This window comes from Bos indicus x Bos taurus, chromosome 19 (assembly GCF_003369695.1).
Source record: "Bos indicus x Bos taurus breed Angus x Brahman F1 hybrid chromosome 19, Bos_hybrid_MaternalHap_v2.0, whole genome shotgun sequence".
NCBI classification, from domain to species: Eukaryota; Metazoa; Chordata; class Mammalia; order Artiodactyla; family Bovidae; genus Bos; species Bos indicus x Bos taurus.
The window spans coordinates 43,763,834-43,783,231 of record NC_040094.1 but is presented as its reverse complement, the minus strand read 5'-3'; the positions used below and the strand labels follow the sequence as shown (position 1 = coordinate 43,783,231).

Here is a 19,398-nt window from a genome sequence, read left to right as displayed (position 1 = left end):
CTGGCGAGGGCACTTCCTTACTCGATCGGCTTCAGCCCTGCAGACTGCGCGTGCGCAGCTCCTGACGGGCGTCGGGGACGTAATTTTGACGCAGTGTTCTTCGTCCTGGGATGTACGCGACCAAGAGCGTTCGCGCAGGCGCGCTGTGGAGGGATGCGGCCTCCCTCGCCGTTTCGCGCATCTGCGCAGTTGATATTATTGTGACTGTCGGGCCGTGGCCCCGGATGTTGTGGCTGCAGGGGGGAGATGGCGGAGGCAGAGGGGGTGGCCGAGGCCCCAGGCCCAGCCTCCGGTCAGACTTTCAAGGGTCGCCGCCCTATGTCAGGCTCCTGGGAGCGGGACCAGCAGGTTGAGGCGGCGCACCGGGCCCTGGTGGAGGTGCTGGGGCCTTACGAGCCTCTGCTGAGCCGAGTGCAGGCAGCCCTGGTGTGGGAGCGGCCAGCCAGGAGCGCCCTGTGGTGCCTGGGGCTGAACGCGGCTTTCTGGTGAGAGAACTGGATCCTCGGAAACCCTCCGAGGCGCGAATTCGTCAGGTTTCTCTAAGGCTCTCTCTCTCGCCTCCTTTGTTTTCTTCGCTGCACTGGCTCCTACCTATACCTGCCTAATTTTGTCTCACCTCCTTCCACTCTATCCCGCCTGAGGTTTTGGCACCGCAGTTCTTAGGGCCTTCCAGTTGTTTCCCCTGCTTTACGTGCACCCTCGCCCCGCACATCTGGCAGGAGCTTCTAGTAACATCTTGAGCCGCTCGCAGTGAGCGAAGGCGCCTCATTTTAGCCAAGAGAAGCTGTGTCCCGTTAAGGCCATCACCTCCCTTCTCTTGTCTGCTCAACAGTCTCGAGATCTTAGTACTTATTGTTGGGGTAGGTGAGTAAGGCGTGAGATCTTGAAAAGGGATCCATAGGTGTAATAAGGAAACAGGCTTAAACGACCTGAATTAGCATGTTAGATAGACATCCTTTTGCCCACTCAGGAAGTTTGCAAAGTCTGAGAGTCCGTGAGAGCCTCCATAACTGCAACTTGAAAGAAAATCACAAGCTTTTGAAGACAGTTATGAAATAGTAATTGTGGGATTTCACTCATTTCAAAGCCACTTAAGACGACTTCTCTGTGTTTCAAGGAATTAGAGGAGCATCCTTCGCCACGGTTTATATACAAGGAAATTGAGGGTGTCTAATAGTGTTTGTTTTTCTGAGCTGGGATAGTAGGGCTAAAAATATGCTTAAAGAATCTGTCTGTGTCATGCTGTGTGAAAATGGAACTGCTGCTTCCCTGAGTTGTCATCTCCTGAAGTGAACTTAGGTCTTCATAGGATCTGCCAAGCAGAGTTTGAATTTATTCGTAACTAGGGAAGTATTACTGATCAGATTCCAAGGGAACTCAAGTGTAGGGGGGGGTTTCTACAGCTGAATGAAAAATAAAGCAGTTCTGGATAAGCCTGAAACAAAGTGTGTGTTTCCAAAACATAATTGTTTTTGCTAGAAGTATCTTTCCTCTTGAAATTCTTGGTTTTAAAACCAAAGTATTTGTTATCCTTTGAAAGAACGTTTTTAGTGAGCTGGAGCAAACAAATAATTCTAAGTTCATTGACAGGAAGACACACTACGGAGGTATATATTACAGTAATCGTCTCCCGGTTTGAAGGAGACTTGGGTTAGAGGTGTCACAGCAATCTCTTGATATTTGTTGCTTCTAGAGTCTTGAGCAAACTTGATAAACTTTTCCTTCAGGATTCTTCATTTATTTTTGGTAGTGCTTCTTCCTTGATCCCCAGGTACCTACTCCCCCCCAGGCTCTCTGTTAGGAAACTTTTAACTGTAGCACCTCATTCTGGAGCGTTTCCCCAAATGACCTTATCTTCTTTTCCTCTCACCTCCACATCCCAGACCGTAGCCCCAGACCATTAAGTCAAAACTTCTTTGCCTACAATGGGATTGTATTATTAGGAAAAGAGCTGATCATGAATCAGTTTGTATTAAAGTGTGACTGATATATAAAAACATTGGCAGCATTTAAATGAATTCTGATAAAGCAAGGGTTTATTAATGCACATAGATCAGTAGCATATATGTTGTTATTTTTGAGGAGAGGACCTTCCACATGATCCTTGCCTGAGAGATTTTCTGGGTAGAATGTGGGGTGGAAGTCTGCTCATACATGTGTTTAAATGTTACAGTTACCTTTAATTTGCTGGTTCCCAATAGCATTTACTTAAGTTTACTAATATGCAATGTTTAGAATGTCAGATCCCTTTCTCCTTTCTCCTGGGTCTCTTAATGCATTGACACCCATTAGTCTTTATCTCTGGCATTTCCTGGTAGCTTGCCTGCTGTGTATCCAGTAGGCATTTACTCTTGTTACATTCCCATCAGGCTCTAAGTAGGTGGGGGAGAGATGTAACAAGATGAGGGTGTGACTCTTGAGAGTGAAAGAACTGGGTGTACCATTTATTGAGAGGACTCATACCTGTGAAGGTTACAAAATGACTGACTGATGGTGGTAAGGATCCAGAAGTGAGGGTTGTTTAACATTGGAGTTCACAGGGTGGTTTGTTTTAGGAAATGAGCTTCCGTGGAAGGTGATTTGAGGTTCAAAATAAAAGTCAGACTACATTCCAGTAGCATCAAATTGAATATGGGTGTAGATATTTTGCTTAGGAATGTCAAAGAGTAATTGCTTTGTTCTCATTTCATTTAAAAAGGTATATAGGAAATGCAGGTGGGTCTTCGGTGCAGGTCAGAGAGAAATCAAATCTGAAGCATTTTATTTTTCTTTACTTGTTTTGAATAATGATACATCATTAACTGAGGTGTTTTATACATTTCGAGGTATTAGAAGACTGAATAGGAGTACAAACAAATCATCAGAATTCAGGTAGGTAGCTCTTAACTTTCAATGTTCTATCTTCTCAGTTGAGGTTTTCCTGTACCCGTGAATGTGCCCTTTTACATTTTAATAAAGAACATAAAAGATAGGGATAGATGAGATGCCTAGCTCCTATAGTATTTCAAGGCTTTCCTTCTTATTTTCCAGTTCCAGAAAAATTACAGTGATTGTGATCTTTAGCCTGTATTGCTCCTTGTCACTTATATGTTATTTTCTCTAGTATAACAACAGAAATATCAGGCCTTCCTTATCAATATCAGGCCTGTATTTTCGTTAGCCTCAACAGCACCTGTAAATGAGTAATTTGGGGGAAGAATATCTGAGTCAGCAAGAATCTATCCTGACAGGATAAGAAAAAAACAGGTTCTAATAACTTTTTGGTTGGACTCATTCCTAGGAGATAAGGGAAGGATAAAGGAGCCCTGGAAAGGAGTGTAAACTCTAAGCCCTTGTACTGCCTCCTATGAAAAGCACATGGTTCACAGGGGTAGGGGACTGGGAGCAGGGGGCAGATGACTGCTGAGCTCCTTTCCAGTCTCACATTCTGTGATTCTAGGAGGTTAGGAATATTGATTTAGAGCAGTCCACAAACTTTTTTTTCTCTTTGATAAGATCTCTGTTGGGATCTGTTTTTAGAGTCACTAAGTCTGAGTTAACCATACTATATTTTAGTGGGTATTAGGAAATCTCTTGTTTTCGCAATGGGAAAAAGGTGATTCCCTCCCTGCCCTCCTCCCCAGGAAAAATACCCCCAAGTGAAAAAATGACCCAAGAAGTGGTTATACAGTAACGCTGATTTAAAAGGTTAGAATTTGAGGGGGGGAAAATAGTAGTGAGAGATAGGAAATGGAAAGGAGGGCCTATTAAGTAGAGGCATTTATTCTGTGAAAAAAAAATCTGTATATCAAATTTCAGATGGAATCTATTGAGCAGATGTTTCTGATGATGGTCTTTGGAGGGTTCTTCTTGCATTTGGTAGCAGGAAGGACTCCCAGAGATGCCTTGTTGTTGCTCAGTCGCTAAGTCGTGTCCAACTGTTTGGTACCCCATGAACTGTAGCATGCCAGGCTTCCCAGTCCTTCACTGTCTCCCTGAGCAGGGAGGATTCCCAGAGCTGCCTTGGCTTCTTTTTTTATTTCTTTTTTTTTTGCCAAAAGTTTTTATCTGTTCTGATTTTAAGGTTGGGTGCTTTCTGTCCATTAACATAAGGTGGGTCGTTTGCAGCTAGCTGGTTTCATTTCTGGTTTTGTACAGGCAGCAACCAGCACTACACGATATAGGTTATGTTAATTTTTTGTCTTTCTAATTTACCAGTGACTGGCTCATTAACCAGACAGCCGCAAGTGCTGTACAATAATGGGCTTTCTGTCCCTATAGGATGGGCTGCTTTGTTCTGAAGTGCCACTGAGAGAAGCTTATTCTGTAATAACAAAGAAACCCAGAAATAGTATCTTCTTTGATTGAAATAGACATGTGATCTTTCTTTTGTTTATGATTATAGCAGACTCTAATTTACCGATACCAATGATGAGGATCCATGGTTTTGTTGACCTCAAAAAATTGTTTCTTTTTGAAATTTCTCATGATTTTTCTGGACACCAGATTGTTTTTCTAATAAGTATTTTATTTAGACTGATAGTTAATTGAATTTTAGCCCCTAATAAAGGGGGTGGATAATTTATAAAAGGACAAAAAAACCCAAACAATAATAAATCAATGGATATATACATTTATACTCATTAATAATAAAAAATCTAATATAAGTGGCAGTGAATTACTAATTTCTGCTTATTAGGTTTTTAAAAATGATAGTATTTAATTCTGGGCAAAATATGGAAAATCTGATGTATGGTTGATAGGAATATGAATTTGACAGCCTTTCTGGAAACTAGGCAACAGTATTAAGACACTTAAAAAGTTACTACCTTTTCAAGGGCTTGGGAGAAATTGGGAGTGATTGCTAACTGGCATGGGGTTTTTTTGGGGGTGATTAAAATGTTCTAAATCAGATAATTATGATAGTTGCAACTCTGAGATACCAAAAAACACTGAATTTGACTGTTTACAAGGTATATTTTATGGTATGCAAACTGTATCTCTGTAATGCTGTTAAAATAGTTAATGGTTTTTGATCTAGTGCTGCTGCTGCTGCTGCTGCTGCTAAGTCGCTTCAGTCGTGTCCGACTCTGTGTGACCCCATAGACGGCAGCCCACCAGGCTCCTCCGTCCATGGGATTTTCCAGGCAAGAGTACTGGAGTGGGGTGCCATTGCCTTCTCCTTTGACCTAGTACTTCCATTTAAAGTAATCATAAGTAAGGTCAGATTTATGCTCAGTGATACAGAGTTTTATTACATCAAACATTGGAAGCATCTCAGTTCAATTAGGGAAAGGTTTAAAAACTAATTGTATCTGTGTATGATGTAATTAATCATCCTCAAGTTGTGAGTGCTTTTCTGGTGATAAAGAAAAACATATCTATGGATTTTTAAGTGAAGGAGAACGTTTTTAAACCAGGTACCCTGTATCCTTCCATGGAGTATTTTTTTTTTTTTCCCATGGAGTATTTTATATGTGAATATTTTTTTAACTGAAGGGAATAATCTCTCTTGATATTTTGGGATATGTGTGTGGATAATGAGTTATTTATTTTTTAAGCTTTTTACTTTGGAAAATTGGAGAACATATATATAAGAGGCAGAATAATATTATGTATCACCATGTATCTAGCTTTAAAAATGTTCAGTTCTTGGCCAATTTTGTGTCTTCTATACCCCAGTTCTTTTCCACCTCCTCCTTGTTTTGAGGCAAGAAACCAGTTTGTCCTGTAAAGTGTCCTACAGATTGTATTTTGCTGATTGCATCCCTGTGGCTTAACACGTTCCTCTGTGCTCTTCTGTGTGTTTCCTGTAAATTGGTAGCTGAATCTAGAGGCTTGACCAGATTTAGGGTAAAAAAATTTTTTTTGTCAGACTGGTAATAGTGTATTAATTTTATTTTTATTTTCTTCCTTAATTATGAAGTATATTTTCTGAAATTTCTTCTACAAACATGCTTGCCATTAGAAATAAAATAAATAAATAAATATCATTAAGGAAAAGTCTGTTGTGAACCTTCTACAATTGGTAGGAGTAATGGGCTGTGGGCAATAATCAAATTAAATAATTCACATGTGAATATCCAGAGTTGACTGCAGTTGTAGTTGTTTTTGCTAAGTTGGAAAGTTCTCATGATGATTATAGTTGCTGAAAAATGTTTTGCATGTTGTCTTATCCAGCTTTTACACTGTTATATCTGTATGTGAATTTTTTGGCTTGCAGAAATAGACATTGGAAGACGGAACTAATCCAGAGGAATCCTCCCTTATTTGTCTTCATTCCTTACTTACACCAATCTCACAAGTACTTTATCTTCAATTATGTCTTGTCCTTGTACATAGTTGCAGAGTTGGTTATTTTTTTTAACAGGTAGGCCTCCAGTGCAGTTCAGTTCAGTCGCTCAGTCGTGTCTGACTCTTTGCAATCCCATGGACTTCAGCACGCCAGGCTTCCCTGCCTATCACCAACTCCCAGAGCCTACTCAAACTCATGTCCATCGAGTTAGTGATGCCATCCAACCATCTCATCCTCTGTCACAGCCAAGTTACCTCCATAAAATAAAAGTATAATGTGACTTCACTATATTCCAAACACACCAATCTGAGACTGATATTTCCTTTTAAGAATTTAGTATTGAGGCTGAAGGAAAGGTGTACACACTTATCCATATTCTTTTATATTTGATAGACCCCTAAAGGAATTAATAACATTTGATATTGTCTTCCCTGATAGTTCAGTTGGTAAAGAATCTGCCTGCAATGCAGGAGACCCCGGTTTGATTCCTGGGTCGAGAAGATCTGCTGGAGAAGGGATAGGCTTCCCACTCCAGTATTTCTTGGGCTTCCCTGGTGGCTCAGCTGGTAAAGAATCCGCCTACAATGCGGGAGACCTGGGTTTGATCCCTGGGTTGGGAAGATCCCCTAGAGAAGGGAAAGGCTACCCACTCTAGTATTCTGGCCTGGAGAATTCCATGGACTATACAGTCCTTGGGGTCTCAAAGAGTTGGATGCACTGAGCGACTTTCAGTTTCACTTTCAGGTACCTTGGAGGGGGCTTCCCAGGTGGCGCTAGTGGTAAGCTTATCTGCTAGTGCAGAAGATGTAAGAGATGCTGGTTCAATTCCTGGGTGAGGAAGATCCCTTGGAGGAGGAAATGGCAACCCACTCCAGTACTCTTGCCTGGAGAATCCCATGGACAGAGGAGCCTGGCAGGGTCCATAGGGTCCCATAGAGTCAGACACAAGTGACTTAGCATGTATGCATGCAGGTACCTTGAAGAGATCAACTCTAGTGGTTTGAGGTGAACTTCCCATTAATTAATATTTTATCTATATGGAAGAAACTATTTTTCCAAGAATTGTTATTTTACCTAGGGCTTCCCTCACAGCTCAGTTAGTAAAGAGTCCACCTGCAGCACAGGAGACCCTGGTTGGATTCCTGGGTTAGGAAGATCTGCTGGAGAAGGGATTTCCACTCCAGTGTTCTTGGGCTTCCCTCGTGACTCAACTGGTAAAGAATCCACCTGCAATGTGGAAGACCTGGGTTCAGTCCCTGGGTTGGGAAGATCCCCTGGAGAAGGGAAAAGCTACCCACTCCAGTATTCTGGCCTGGAGAATTCCATGGACTGTATAGTCTGAGGGATCACAAAGAGTAAGACATGACTGAGCGACTCTCACTTCACAGAAAAGCTCTTCTTCCTCTTAAGTTTCTGCGTTGGCTTGTTCAAGGAAAGGTTATCCTGTGTCTGGCTCTAAAATTGCATTACTGACCAGGATTAATCTGGTTCAAGAAGATGCTTGCAGTTTTAGCCTTCATGATCCAGCAAATAGACCATTTGTAAAACTCTTTGCTGATACTCCTTTATGTGCAGGATAAAATTCAGTACCCTTTGTCATAAAAGGTCCCTCATGGTCTGACTTCTTCCTTTCTCCTCATACTCATCCTCTCCCTCTGTTCTTTATGTTTGAGTTCTGTCAGACTACTTGTAGTTCCCTAAATATGTCATGCCAGCTGGCTGTTCTCCCTCTCTGAATATCTTCTCCTTTCTCACACTCTTTTCCTGTGTTGTCTTACCTTTGCAAATCCCAGCTTAGATGTCCTCATCGTTATTGTTATCTTATCATGCTATGTTACAAACACGTACTGACACAAATCCACTTGAGAATAAGGTCCATGTGTTACTCTTTTCTGTAACTGGCCTACTTACCATAAGGCCTCAGCATATAGTAGGCAATTAATAAATGTTTGAATTGAGTTGAAGCATAGGTGGGGGCTCTAACAGACTATAGTTCAGCTCTTCGAGAAACTGTATTTTTATTGCGGTCATCTTTGAAAAACTGACCTTTCTTAGAAAAGTTTAGTATCCTTTCCCTACCCCAGTTTGTATTTGCGTTAGCAGTTGTGATCTGGAAAGTGGAAGTTGCAGATAGTCTGGATTGCCTCCCTAGAGAGCCCTCGCAGGTACTTCAGAGAACACTGAGTCGTGCCACATCCTGCTGCTGGGACATGGAAGCAGCAGCACGGGGGAGCAAGATGCTCTCAGCCCTTATCCTTGGCCTTGTTAAACTTCCTTGTTTGTTGAGGTGATGAACTGGCTTTGGAGAGAAGATTAATGGCCTTGGGGCAGCTCTTGAGGCTTACTCCTGTTAAACTACTTTCATTCTTTAATTTCGTGTATAATTACAGTATCCTTGAAGTGATGGGGTGGAAATATTGGAATAGGGTTGCCATTAGTGACTGGGTTTCTTTAAATTCTTGGTTTCTTCCATCCCTCATTTTTTGTATTGTTTAAAATACATAACATGGATTCATGTTTATTGAAAACAGTGCAAAACATCTAGAGACCAAAATTAAAGTTCCTCTGACAGTCCCTGCATGCATATGTATGTATGTATATCTATGTATTCATAGATACAGCTTTTTCTAAAAAAAAAAAAAAGGATTATACTCTTAGTATGGTATTCTGTGAATATGTCAGGTCATTAGGTCACGTGTTGTATTGAGAAGATGAGATCGTTTATAAGCATGAATGATCTCTTGGTCATCCTTATTCTCGTTTGATCAGTTGCTGTGATGATAGCTAATAACACTGCTCCTTTGTAAAATTGAATAGGACATATATTGGGCATATATAGGTGCCTTGTTTGTATTTTCTTGTCTTTTTAGCAAGATCAACCATGGTATTTTTAAAGATAATTTTATTTGTTTATATTTGCCTCTGCTGGGTCTTTGTTGCTGTGCAGGCTTTTCTCAAGTTTCGGTGAGCAGGGGCTGCTCTCTCTAGTTGAGGTGCTCGGGCTTCTCATTAGTGGCTTTTTCTTGTTGAGGAGCACGGGCTTTAGGCATATGGGCTCAGTAGCTGCAGCTCCCGTGCCCCAGAGCGCAGGCTCAATAGTTGTGGCGCACAGGCTTGGTTGCTCCACAGCATGCGGGATCTTCCTGGATCAGAGATTGCCTCTAGGTCTTCTGCATTGGCAGGCAGATTCTTTACCACTGAGCACCAAGGAAGCCAACTATAATACTTTTATAAGTGACTTAAGTATGTTGTTTCTTATACCTCCAAACAATCCTGCATGATTTGTTATTGTTAATATCACATATAGATGAGGAAACTGAGGCTTAAGGAGGTTTAAGCTAATTTACTCAGAGTCATACAACTAAGAGTGCCTGTTCAGAGAAAGACTCAAGTCAATCTAGCTTTAAAAGCCATACCTCACTGCCCTGCTGAACTGCTTCTCTGGTGATGCATTTGGCCTCCCTTAATTCCTTGGTGGCTCAGTGTTAAAGAATCTGCCTGTCAGTGCAGGAGACGCAGGTTCGATTCCTGGGTTGGGAAGATCCCTGGAGAAGGAAATGGCAACCCACTCCAGTTCTTGACTGGGAAATCCCATGGACAGAGTAGCCTGGTGGGTTACAGTCCATGGATTTGCAAAGAGTCGGACACAACGTAGCAACTAAACAGCAACAACAAAGATCTTAGAACAGTTGTCTCTCAAACCATCTTCAGTGAAGGACTAGTGTTGTCTTTTTCCCCCGGTCTACATCTGATCAAATTTTTGTAAAATACAATATAAATAAGTTACTAGATAAGTTAAAAAGGCACACAAAATACAAACCCAAATATATCCTTATGTTCGAAATTACTTGGTCAAATTGCTATAAAAATTACTAAATTCTTGCTTTCAGTTTCTGTACTTACTTCCTGACAGTCTGGTAAAATCACTGGACTACAGACACTCTGCAGGGCACTGCCCTGGAGGCTTTTGAGTTGGATCATAGAAAGATTCATAAGAACCAGTCTTTTTTTTTGAAAAAAAATTTTATTGTGAAAGATTTTAAATATATACAGAAGTAGAGAGGAGAGCATAAGGAATTTCATGTACTCATCACCCAGCTTCAGCAGTGAAGAACTCACAGTCAGTCTTGTTTCCTCTTCTTTCACATCCTTTGCCCCTTGGCAGGCTATTGTTTTGACACAAATCCCAAATACGTCATTTCATTCATAAATATCTTAGTATGTATCTCTAAAAGATAGGGACTCTTTAAAAACAGAACTTCCATAATATCATCATATCCCCCCAAATTAACAGTAATTCCTTAATATTTTCAGACCTACTGTCAGTGTTCTGATTTCCCCAATTTTTTTGTAAACATCTTTTTATGCACCCATATTTATTCCTTCAAATAATAATTAGCTTTTCCTTCATTCTGTTAATTCGATACATTACAGTTGTTGATTTTTGTATCTTGAACCACCCTTGTATTCCTGGGATAAGTCCCTGGAATTAGTCATGGTATATAATCCTTTTAATATGCTGCTGAATTCATGTTGATAATATTTTATTGAGGATTTTTGCCTCAATATTCATAACATGTATTGGACTGTAGTTTTCTTGTAGTGTTTTGTCTGGCTTTGGTATCAGTAATGTTCTCCTCATTAAATGAGTCAGGTTTTCTGGGAAGTTTGAGAAGGGTTGATGTCAGTTCTGAAGAAGTGGTTTTTAGATGGAGCTTCAGTGCTCACTTTTTGTGTGTCCTTGACCAAGTTGGTTCACTTTTTTGAGCCTTTGTTCCTTTATCTGAAAAAGGATGTCTGATTGAGTTAGCTGTTCTTTAATGCACCTCTGTCAGTTTATTGCCCTGAACCAGGGTCTAATTTTATAGAAAGACGTTTGCTTTCATCATAACAACTTGTTCAGTTCGAGAATGAATTTTGGGGATTCCCTGGCCATCCAGTGGTTAGGACTCTGAGCTTTCACTGCTGAGGGCCCAGGTTTGGTCACTGGTTGGGGAACTCAGATCCCATAAGCCATGCAGTGTGGCCGAGAAACCCCAAAACAGACAACAAAAAAGATGAATTTCTTCTTGAAATTAATAGAATCACAGACTTGAAAGTTGAAAGGGGCTCTAAGTTTATTTGATTTAGTCATTTGGCTTTGCAGAAGCAAATGCTTATGTCTACACCATAGGTAAAATAGCTAAAGTCCGTTGAGTTTAAGTGGTTTTTCCCAAGGTGTATAGCTAGCACTTAAGTCTGTTTACCACAGAACCAGTAGTGCACATAGGGTCTTTTATAAAATTAGCTTAAGTGGATAACGATCTTCTCTTTCTCCTTCCCTTTAGGTTCTTTGCCCTGACATCCCTTCGTCTTGTGTTTTTACTTGCATTCAGCTCAATGATTATTGTGTGTATAGATCAATGGAAGAACAAAATCTGGCCTGAAATAAAAGGTGAGTTTGGTAGGACTTAGAACATTCTGAACCGGAAATTGTCTATCATTTTTACCTGTAGTTTTAGGAGTTTCTGGAGGAGTATGTGAAGCTGGGAATAGCTTTTGAAGTCTGAATTATTTGCTTTAGGAGACACTTGAAGGGCTAGCGCCCCACCCACAGTGCCTTAGAGCTGAGTTCTGTCCTTCCCATTGTTGTTAAGCTCAGGAAATCTGTATCCACCACCTGAGATATCCTTTCCTTCATAATTGGTGTGAGGAATAAATAGTCATCAAGTTGTTAAATAATTTTCCTCACTGGATACTGCATCAATACCAAGGCAGTATCAGTTTGCCTCTCAGGAATTTCTTTTAAATTGTTTAAAAAGACTGATAAATAGGAGGTTAGGGGAGTAAGGAATAACAGCAGCTTTGGGATTTCAGAGCGAGGAGAGGAGTAAGAGTGGCATTACAGTTAGCAGAGGTAGGCAGCGGCAGGCTGGGCAGTTGGTTTGGGTGGAGACTGAGAGTGAGGAAAATTGATGTAGGTTGGACATGTTATTTTTGAAGTGCTGGCAGAATATTCAAACTAGAGTGTACAGTTTTTAAATACATTCCCATCCTATTTTGCAGAGACTTCAAGGAATCATGTAGTTCACCCACCTGTCCTATGGCTAGTGAATGTCAGAAGACTTTTCATCATTGATTGTAGTTAATAGGTCTCTTTTGAATAGCAGATTTCCAGAGTTAAAGTAGTCATAACATGCCCTCATGACCTGGCACACATTGATGCATATGAGCAACCCAGACACACTTGAGGGGTGGGTGGGATGAACTTCTTTGTGTGCACCTTGGCTCTCAGCTGTAGTAATTAGAAGGGGCCCTAATGCTCCATTTGAATTCCCACCCCATCCTACCAGAGAAATGAGCAGGCATTAGCTATCATTCCCTTGTCTGTAGCTCCCTAACTGGCAGTATAACATGGTGTCTCCTTTTTATTGGCTGTTACTGTTTTCCTTTCCCCCACCTATTAAAACTTGAGCTATCAGACCAACAGCCTAACATTTTCATGTTTTGTTTTCCCTACCAACTAATGCTGGTGTTTGTTTTAATATTGTAGTGCCAAGACCCGGCGTGTTAGACAATGAGAGGTATGGAATGCTAATTAAATCCCTTTTTGTTGCTCTGATTGATTCTCTTGTTGTAATATTCTGGTTACAGGTTGTTAACTCCATGTTCTGGATACAGATTAGAAGCTGAGAACCTAGTCTGTTGCAAATAATCATTTTAACAAATCCTAAAGTTCAGGCAGCAGTAGGTTGAGATGCTGAGCGTCCTGTGATACTTGTAAGAGACATTTCTGAGAAAGCAACATTAGCGTGCTGACGTACCAAGGAATTATTCAGCCCGTGTGAAAACTTAGAGGCAACTTACCTCATTTGTCTCCTGGCTTTTATAAAAACCAGGTCATTTAGTGTTTCTGTTACCTTTGGCTGTTTAAAGTTCCTGGTCAGAAAACACATTCGTTTCTGGCATCAGCAAGCCAAAGATTCCTCTTGTGGCTTACAGCTCCTGCTTTCATTTTTCAGTTCATTCATGTCATATGTTGGATTGTCTTTGCTGGGTTTATTTTGGTTTTGTTTTGTTTTCTCTCTAGGGGGCACATCCATCACCTCCACCCCACCCGCCACAGTGCTGTCAGACTGTGCTTTGTGTTTTCTCCTGGATTGCAATCTCAGTGAATTGCAATAGTCTGAGCACAGGAAAGATGCTTTTAAGCACAAAGGGCCTAGGAGCTGGTGGCAGGTTTACACACGTGGATTGGGCTGCTGGCTCATAGGGTGGAGTTGTCAGAACAAGTTTGCCCTCCTAGTCCTTAAATTCAAGTTTCAACCTGGAGAGCCAAGAAGAAAGTCGTGCTTCACCTCTAGAGCACCTCGGGCTAGCCACTCCCCAAGCCCCTATTTAAACCCGGAACCATCAGCTGCCTTCAAAGTGAGATGGGGGGGGAACCCTCAGCACCCTCCTTTCACAGCTCCCCCTTCTCTTTCCCGTAGCTGGGGTTTTGTGCACCCTCGGTTACTCAGCGTGCCCGAGCTCTGCCACCACGTAGCTGAAGTCTGGGTTAGTGGGACCATTTTCATAAGGAATCTTTTGCTTTTCAAAAAGCAAAACCCAGGCAAGGTAAGACTCTTCCCTTTTTCACTCTCATTTCTGGCTTCTCAGTTCAGTTCATGCTAAACTGAAACAGCCCTTTTACTACCTATCCTCATTCAAGAAAGAAAAGACCATGGTGCTGGTAGAGACAAGGGAAGTCATAGGAAGGGGCTTCTGACCAGCCACTAGGACTAAGGCAAGAACTCGATGACTCCTTCAGGTGCTTGCCACTTAGATTAGGCCATCTTCCTGCCCCAAGATGGGAAAGAAAGCTTGCTTGTGTGCATTCTGTGTCATATTAAACATGTGGTAAGTGGTTGAGTTTTTCATTTTATTTTACTTTGCCTTAAAAAAGCCCACCACCAGCACTTGTTTTCAGAGAGAATTTTTGGCTCAGTCCTATTCAAACCATTTCCCAGCATGAAAGGTGCAGCCCTGTGGGGTTAGCCATGTGAGAAGAGTTTGAATAGAAGTGGACATGCTCCCTTTCCTCCCCAGCAGAATCATCAGCAGCAGCAGTGGCTAGGTACATGTCATTCTGACATGTCCATGCTTTATTCAGAGGTCATAAAAAATCATTTCAGTCACATTCCATCTTACCTGCTCCCCATCCCCACCCCATCCCCTGCCATATAGCAGAAACTTAATATTGTTTCCTGACACCCCTAGTTCTGCTTGCTGAGCTGTGGGATACTGACCTTTTTGGCTGTCTTGGGCCGCTACATCCCTGGGCTCCTGCTCTCCTACTTAATTCGTAAGTACGATATATACCTCCCCCACAAGCTTAACCTACTCATAGCTTCTCTAGCCATAGCTAACTTTGTCTAGAGAGAGGACTTTTATATTTTTGTTCTCCAGGAAATGACCTTTTTTATTTTCATGTCCTGTTTAGAGTCATGAAAATACCTTTCTTCTTACCTGTCAAGCTCCCACATATAAAGTCCTTTTCTTACCGAATTTTAGAAACTGACAAGGGTCCACTAACCAGCTATAAAGAAAGGACTGTCTGTTCCTATTTCAGGAGGGAATTTTTAGAGTCAGTGTATTGTGTAACAGTAGGACATAACTCTTAGGATTCTGTTCTAGATTCTGTTTACTCTGTAGGTTACTAGGTTCTGTTTACCTGGAGCACTTCCCCCCACCCCACCCCTCCAGAGCAGTTTTGTAAATTTAGTTACTTCATATTGGCATGAACTCTGTCTACTTGAGGCTGGAAGAACTGAGCAATAATGACCCTGGTGATTATATAGCAGAAGCTCGAATGATGTGTTGTGTAGCTGCCGAGGCATTGTTACCATCTGGTCGTGTTTATGACTCAGCGACACCCATATGCAGGTGACAGCACTGGTTCTGCCCTTGATGTGTCAGCAGCACAGCCCACCGTGCACAGCCCTGTCAGGGCTACAGAAGTCTCTGACCCCAAAAATCTTCACCTCGTGAAGATGACCTGCAGAATTAAGCAGGACCGTCCCACACTAAGTGTCCCAGCCCTAAGGACACACGGCAGAGGGACAGTGAGGACTGTGTATGCAGCCCTTTCTCCATCTCACCACTCTTTCTCACTCCTCTCAGTTGTCACTGTCATGATGTGGCCCCTCGCTGTGTACCACCGACTGTGGGACCGAGTGTATGTACGGCTGAAGCCCGCACTGCAGCGGCTGGACTTCAGCGTTCGTGGCTACATGATGTCCAAGCAGAGAGAGAGACAATGTAAGTGTCCAGGGGAACCTTCCGTCCATTTGGGCAGTTTGGGGAGGAGAAGCCCAGAGGTTTGGCGTCATAGGTCCTTGAACATGGAGAAGTGGGATGTGGTTGGTGCGTAGCGGGGTGGTAGGTAAAAGTGATGATCTACTCTAGGGAACTCTGCAGGCTTACCAATTTTTCCCTTTGGAATTCTAGACACTCCCATTTTAGACAAATATGAGACAAGTTCTCCCAAGTCATATAAAAGACAGTGAAGATAGTCCCAGTGTTAGCTGCTTTTTATGAAGCACGTCCCATGTGCCCAAGCACTGAGCTGGCTGCTCTGCATACATTGTCTGTACAACACCCTTAAAAAGAGGGTGATATTTTCCTTTTCTGGTTGAGGAAACTGAAGCTCACGGTTAGTAAATGGCAGAGTAGGTCTTTTAAACTCCTCAGGTGGGCCTCTGTTCACTCCTGAAAGCTGCCTTCCCAAAGTGATTGAAAACTGGCTTCTGAAGCCGGGTGTATACTAGCCTGAGATCCTCCAACCCACAAACGACAGTCGAGCGAGCTTTTCCCTCTCTTCTGTGGTGTGGTCGGCTTGGGTCTTCATTAAGCCCTGGCCTTCTAAGAGCCCTGCACATGGGTGCCAAGGCCTGGCTCCGCCTGATGCAGCCAGTTGAACAGTACCACTCCTCAGAAGCCTGGTTCAGCCCAGTGGGGTGTCTCCCTTTGCCTTCTCTGTGATAGTATCCACTTTCACACTGATATCTGATCTGTTCTTAGCTGAGCTTGAGGCTTGTTGACAAGACTGGTAGTTGATCTGACCAGAACAGAAAGGGTTTCTTTCCTGTGTTATGTTATTAGCTTACCTTGCTACTTAGGCAGTTCCTTCCTCAGACATCGTTATGTAGGTTTAAGGGGTTCATTCTCTGGTATTCTGACTTTAATGCCTTTGAAATTCGAAGAGGGCGGGAGTTTGCCCTCAAGGGAAGGTGTTCATGGCTTCTGCTCTTCCCACACAGTGCGGCGCAGAGCTCTCCACCCAGAGCGTGCTGCGGACAACCACAGTGACAGCGAGGAGGAGCTTGCTGCCTTCTGTCCTCAGGTATCTGGGGTGTGGGGAGCTGCCTCACTGGCCAGTTTTTTTAGCTCCTTTTTTACCATCTGGTACTCCTGTTTAGACAGTAAACAGGTTTCCAGGGTCACTGTGGGCTCTCCAAGGACCTTCCTTGCCCCCAAGAGCAGTGAGGAGAGAAGCTAGTATTATATTGGGACTTTGTATGTAGATCTTTGTTTGAGTTTGGTGACCAGCACACCCTCTTCCATGTCTCCTTTTAACCCCTGCCATCAGGGCAGAACTTCTGCAACTGGCCTGATCTCTCTTTAAACAGCCCAGCTTGCCTTAGGTCAAGCGGTAACCTGTGCATTTCCTCCTGGCCACCTGTGAAAAGTATTCTCTGGGTCAGTTATTTGCATCAGAGTATAAGTGGCTGGTTGACTATCAAGGCTGCTTTCCTTCCTGGGCTCAAGATTGATGAAAAAGAGTGTTTTCCCTGGGGGAGCAACCTGAAAGGGGTCAGGATTCTGACTGAAGTCGCCATCCATGCCTGGTTACACTGTTAGCCTTAGGGGTAGCCTTTGGGGCCAGCTCACTGGTGAAGCTGTAAGTGGCAGACTGCATCTGTTTTCTAATGGCACCGCTTCTTCATGCTTGTTGGTCTTGTCTTTACCTCAGCTGGATGATTCCACTGTTGCCAGGGAACTGGCCATCACAGACTCCGAGCACTCGGATGCTGAGGTCTCCTGTACAGACAACGGTACATTCAACCTTTCACGGGGCCAAACACCTCTAACAGAAGGCTCTGAAGGTGAGAGGAACCTTGGACCCAAATTGATACTGGCTCTGACTGTTGCCACTCAGCTTTGCAGGCAGCAGGGACACTACCCCCGCCTCACCTGTTTTCCGAGCTGTGGATTAGGTGGTGGAGCAGCTTTAGGGGCATGGCTCCAGCCAGATGGCACTGCTGCTCCCCTGGAAGTCCTCAGTCGCTTAGTGGCCTCAGGATCAAAGCTCATGGGGGACATGGCAGAGAAAGGGGAAGTTCTTTGGCCAGTAAAGGTAACAGCAGTCTATAAGTGGAGGGGGAAGGCTGACCAGTGCCAGAAATCCAGGGTGGAAACATCTGGTTATTTGGGGCTGACGTGGTGGGGCTGGGGCACAGGAAGGCCAGGCGGTTGCCATGTCTCAGACACTCCTCTGTTCTCCCAGACCTAGATGGTCACAGTGATCCAGAGGAATCCTTCGCCAGAGACCTTCCAGACTTCCCTTCCATTAACGTGGATCCTACGGGCCTGGATGACGAGGACGATACCAGCATTGGGATGCCCAGCTTGATGTACCGGTCCCCGCCGGGGGCTGGGGAGTCTCAGGGCCCCCCTGCCAGCCGGGAAGAGGCCGCACTGCCGGAGCTTTTGCTTGGTGCCCTGCCTGCAGGATCCAATCTCACCAGCAACCTTGCTAGCCTGGTTTCGCAGGGCATGATCCAACTGGCCCTGTCAGGGGCCTCCCAGCCAGGCCCTTCTGGCCTACCTCCCCGGAGAGCCACCAGAGGTGTCCTCAGGGCACCCAGTTCAGACCTGGACACTGATGCTGAGGGGGATGACTTTGAACTTCTGGACCAGTCAGAGCTGAATCAGCTGGACCCTGCCAGTTCCAGGAGCCACTGAGGAGAGACTTCCTTTGGGGGGGGTCACTGTGGTTTAAGTTTTCTTCTCCCCATTCCACTTAAGGTGAAGGGGCAAGGGAAGAACCCAGGTCCAACCCTCTGAATTATATATAGTATGCACGGTGGCCTGGCTGATGCTCAGAGGCCTACTCAGAGAGGATACTCACTCCCTTGCTATCAGCTAGATGCTGATATCTGAGCTCAAGTCACCGAAGTGAGAGTGTGCTCCCCTGAGGGACACTTCTCTCCATCAGGATGGTGGTACTTTTGGGGAACAAAGTAGTCAGGGGTATTGGTTCCCTTTTGAGGGGATGCTGCTGTGTGCTTCTAGGTCTGGGTGGTCAGAGGCCCTCAGTGAATAGATCCCTTCCCTTCCTTCCTCCGTTTATCATCTCCCTAGAGCTCCGAGTCAGGCAGCTGGAAGAGTTTTACTGTCCTCTTTTGCTAAGCCATGGTTGATTTGCCTTTTTCTAAGCAAACTTGTCCTTTGGTTCTGCAGAGCAGGCCTGTTCCCCTTGCCTCAGCCCATCCTCATTTCTTGAGGCCTAGCCCCTAGTGCTCCAGAATCTTGCTTGTGAAGTTTTAGAATGTGAACATGAGGTGTGGGTGGGCCTCTTCCACATTACTTTGGGCTGTGGGGTCAGTGGGTTGGGAGGGTGAACGCCTCTGTAGCTCCCAGACTCACTCACTGTTTTGGAGCTGCCTGGTTATTTTTGGTGCTGCTAACCCCTGGCTCCATTTACCCATCAGCCTGAGCAACGAGCATAGCAATACCATACCATTCCATACCATTTCCGTGTTCCCGTTCCTTCCTCTGCTCCTCCTTTGGAGAAGCAGTAATCCCACACAGGCAATGTCAGAGTAGCACTTTACAGACGGCTCAGTGGCATTCATCCCAGGAGCCACCAGCTCTTCTTGCACCAGCTCTTCTTACCCTCTGTTCAGCTCCTTTAATAATTTTGTTTTCAACTGCCCAGTTTGGCAGGGCCTCTTTTAAGATGAGCCCAGTTAGCGAGAATGTGTCTGTAATCAGCAGAAACCCCTGTATGGGGTATCTATATTCTACTGCCCCTAGTAAAAATCATGTGAGACAAAAACAAAATGATCACTAGTTCTAAACCCATGCCTCCCCAATCAGAG

General features: G+C 43.8%; 1 protein-coding gene across 1 annotated transcript; it reads left to right on the top strand.

The window, feature by feature from the left end:
- Positions 1 to 141: 141 nt before the first annotated feature.
- RETREG3 (reticulophagy regulator family member 3) lies at positions 142 to 19,392 on the top strand. Its single transcript, XM_027516929.1, has 9 exons — positions 142 to 485; positions 11,602 to 11,708; positions 12,807 to 12,837; positions 13,744 to 13,870; positions 14,513 to 14,597; positions 15,416 to 15,553; positions 16,555 to 16,637; positions 17,268 to 17,400; positions 17,802 to 19,392. The coding sequence occupies exons 1-9, from the start codon at positions 247 to 249 to the stop codon at positions 18,257 to 18,259; spliced, it is 1,401 nt and encodes a 466-aa protein (XP_027372730.1). The 5' UTR covers positions 142 to 246; the 3' UTR covers positions 18,260 to 19,392.
- The last annotated feature ends 6 nt before the right edge of the window (positions 19,393 to 19,398 follow it).

Bases quoted from the DNA above. Each gene is read 5' to 3' on its own strand.
- RETREG3 (XM_027516929.1), top strand. From the start codon at position 247: ATGGCGGAGGCAGAGGGGGTGGCCGAGGCCCCAGGCCCAGCCTCCGGT. The intron at 13,871-14,512 runs GTAAGACTCTTC...TGACACCCCTAG, and splicing joins AAAAGCAAAACCCAGGCAAG to TTCTGCTTGCTGAGCTGTGG. The intron at 17,401-17,801 runs GTGAGAGGAACC...CTGTTCTCCCAG, and splicing joins TCTAACAGAAGGCTCTGAAG to ACCTAGATGGTCACAGTGAT.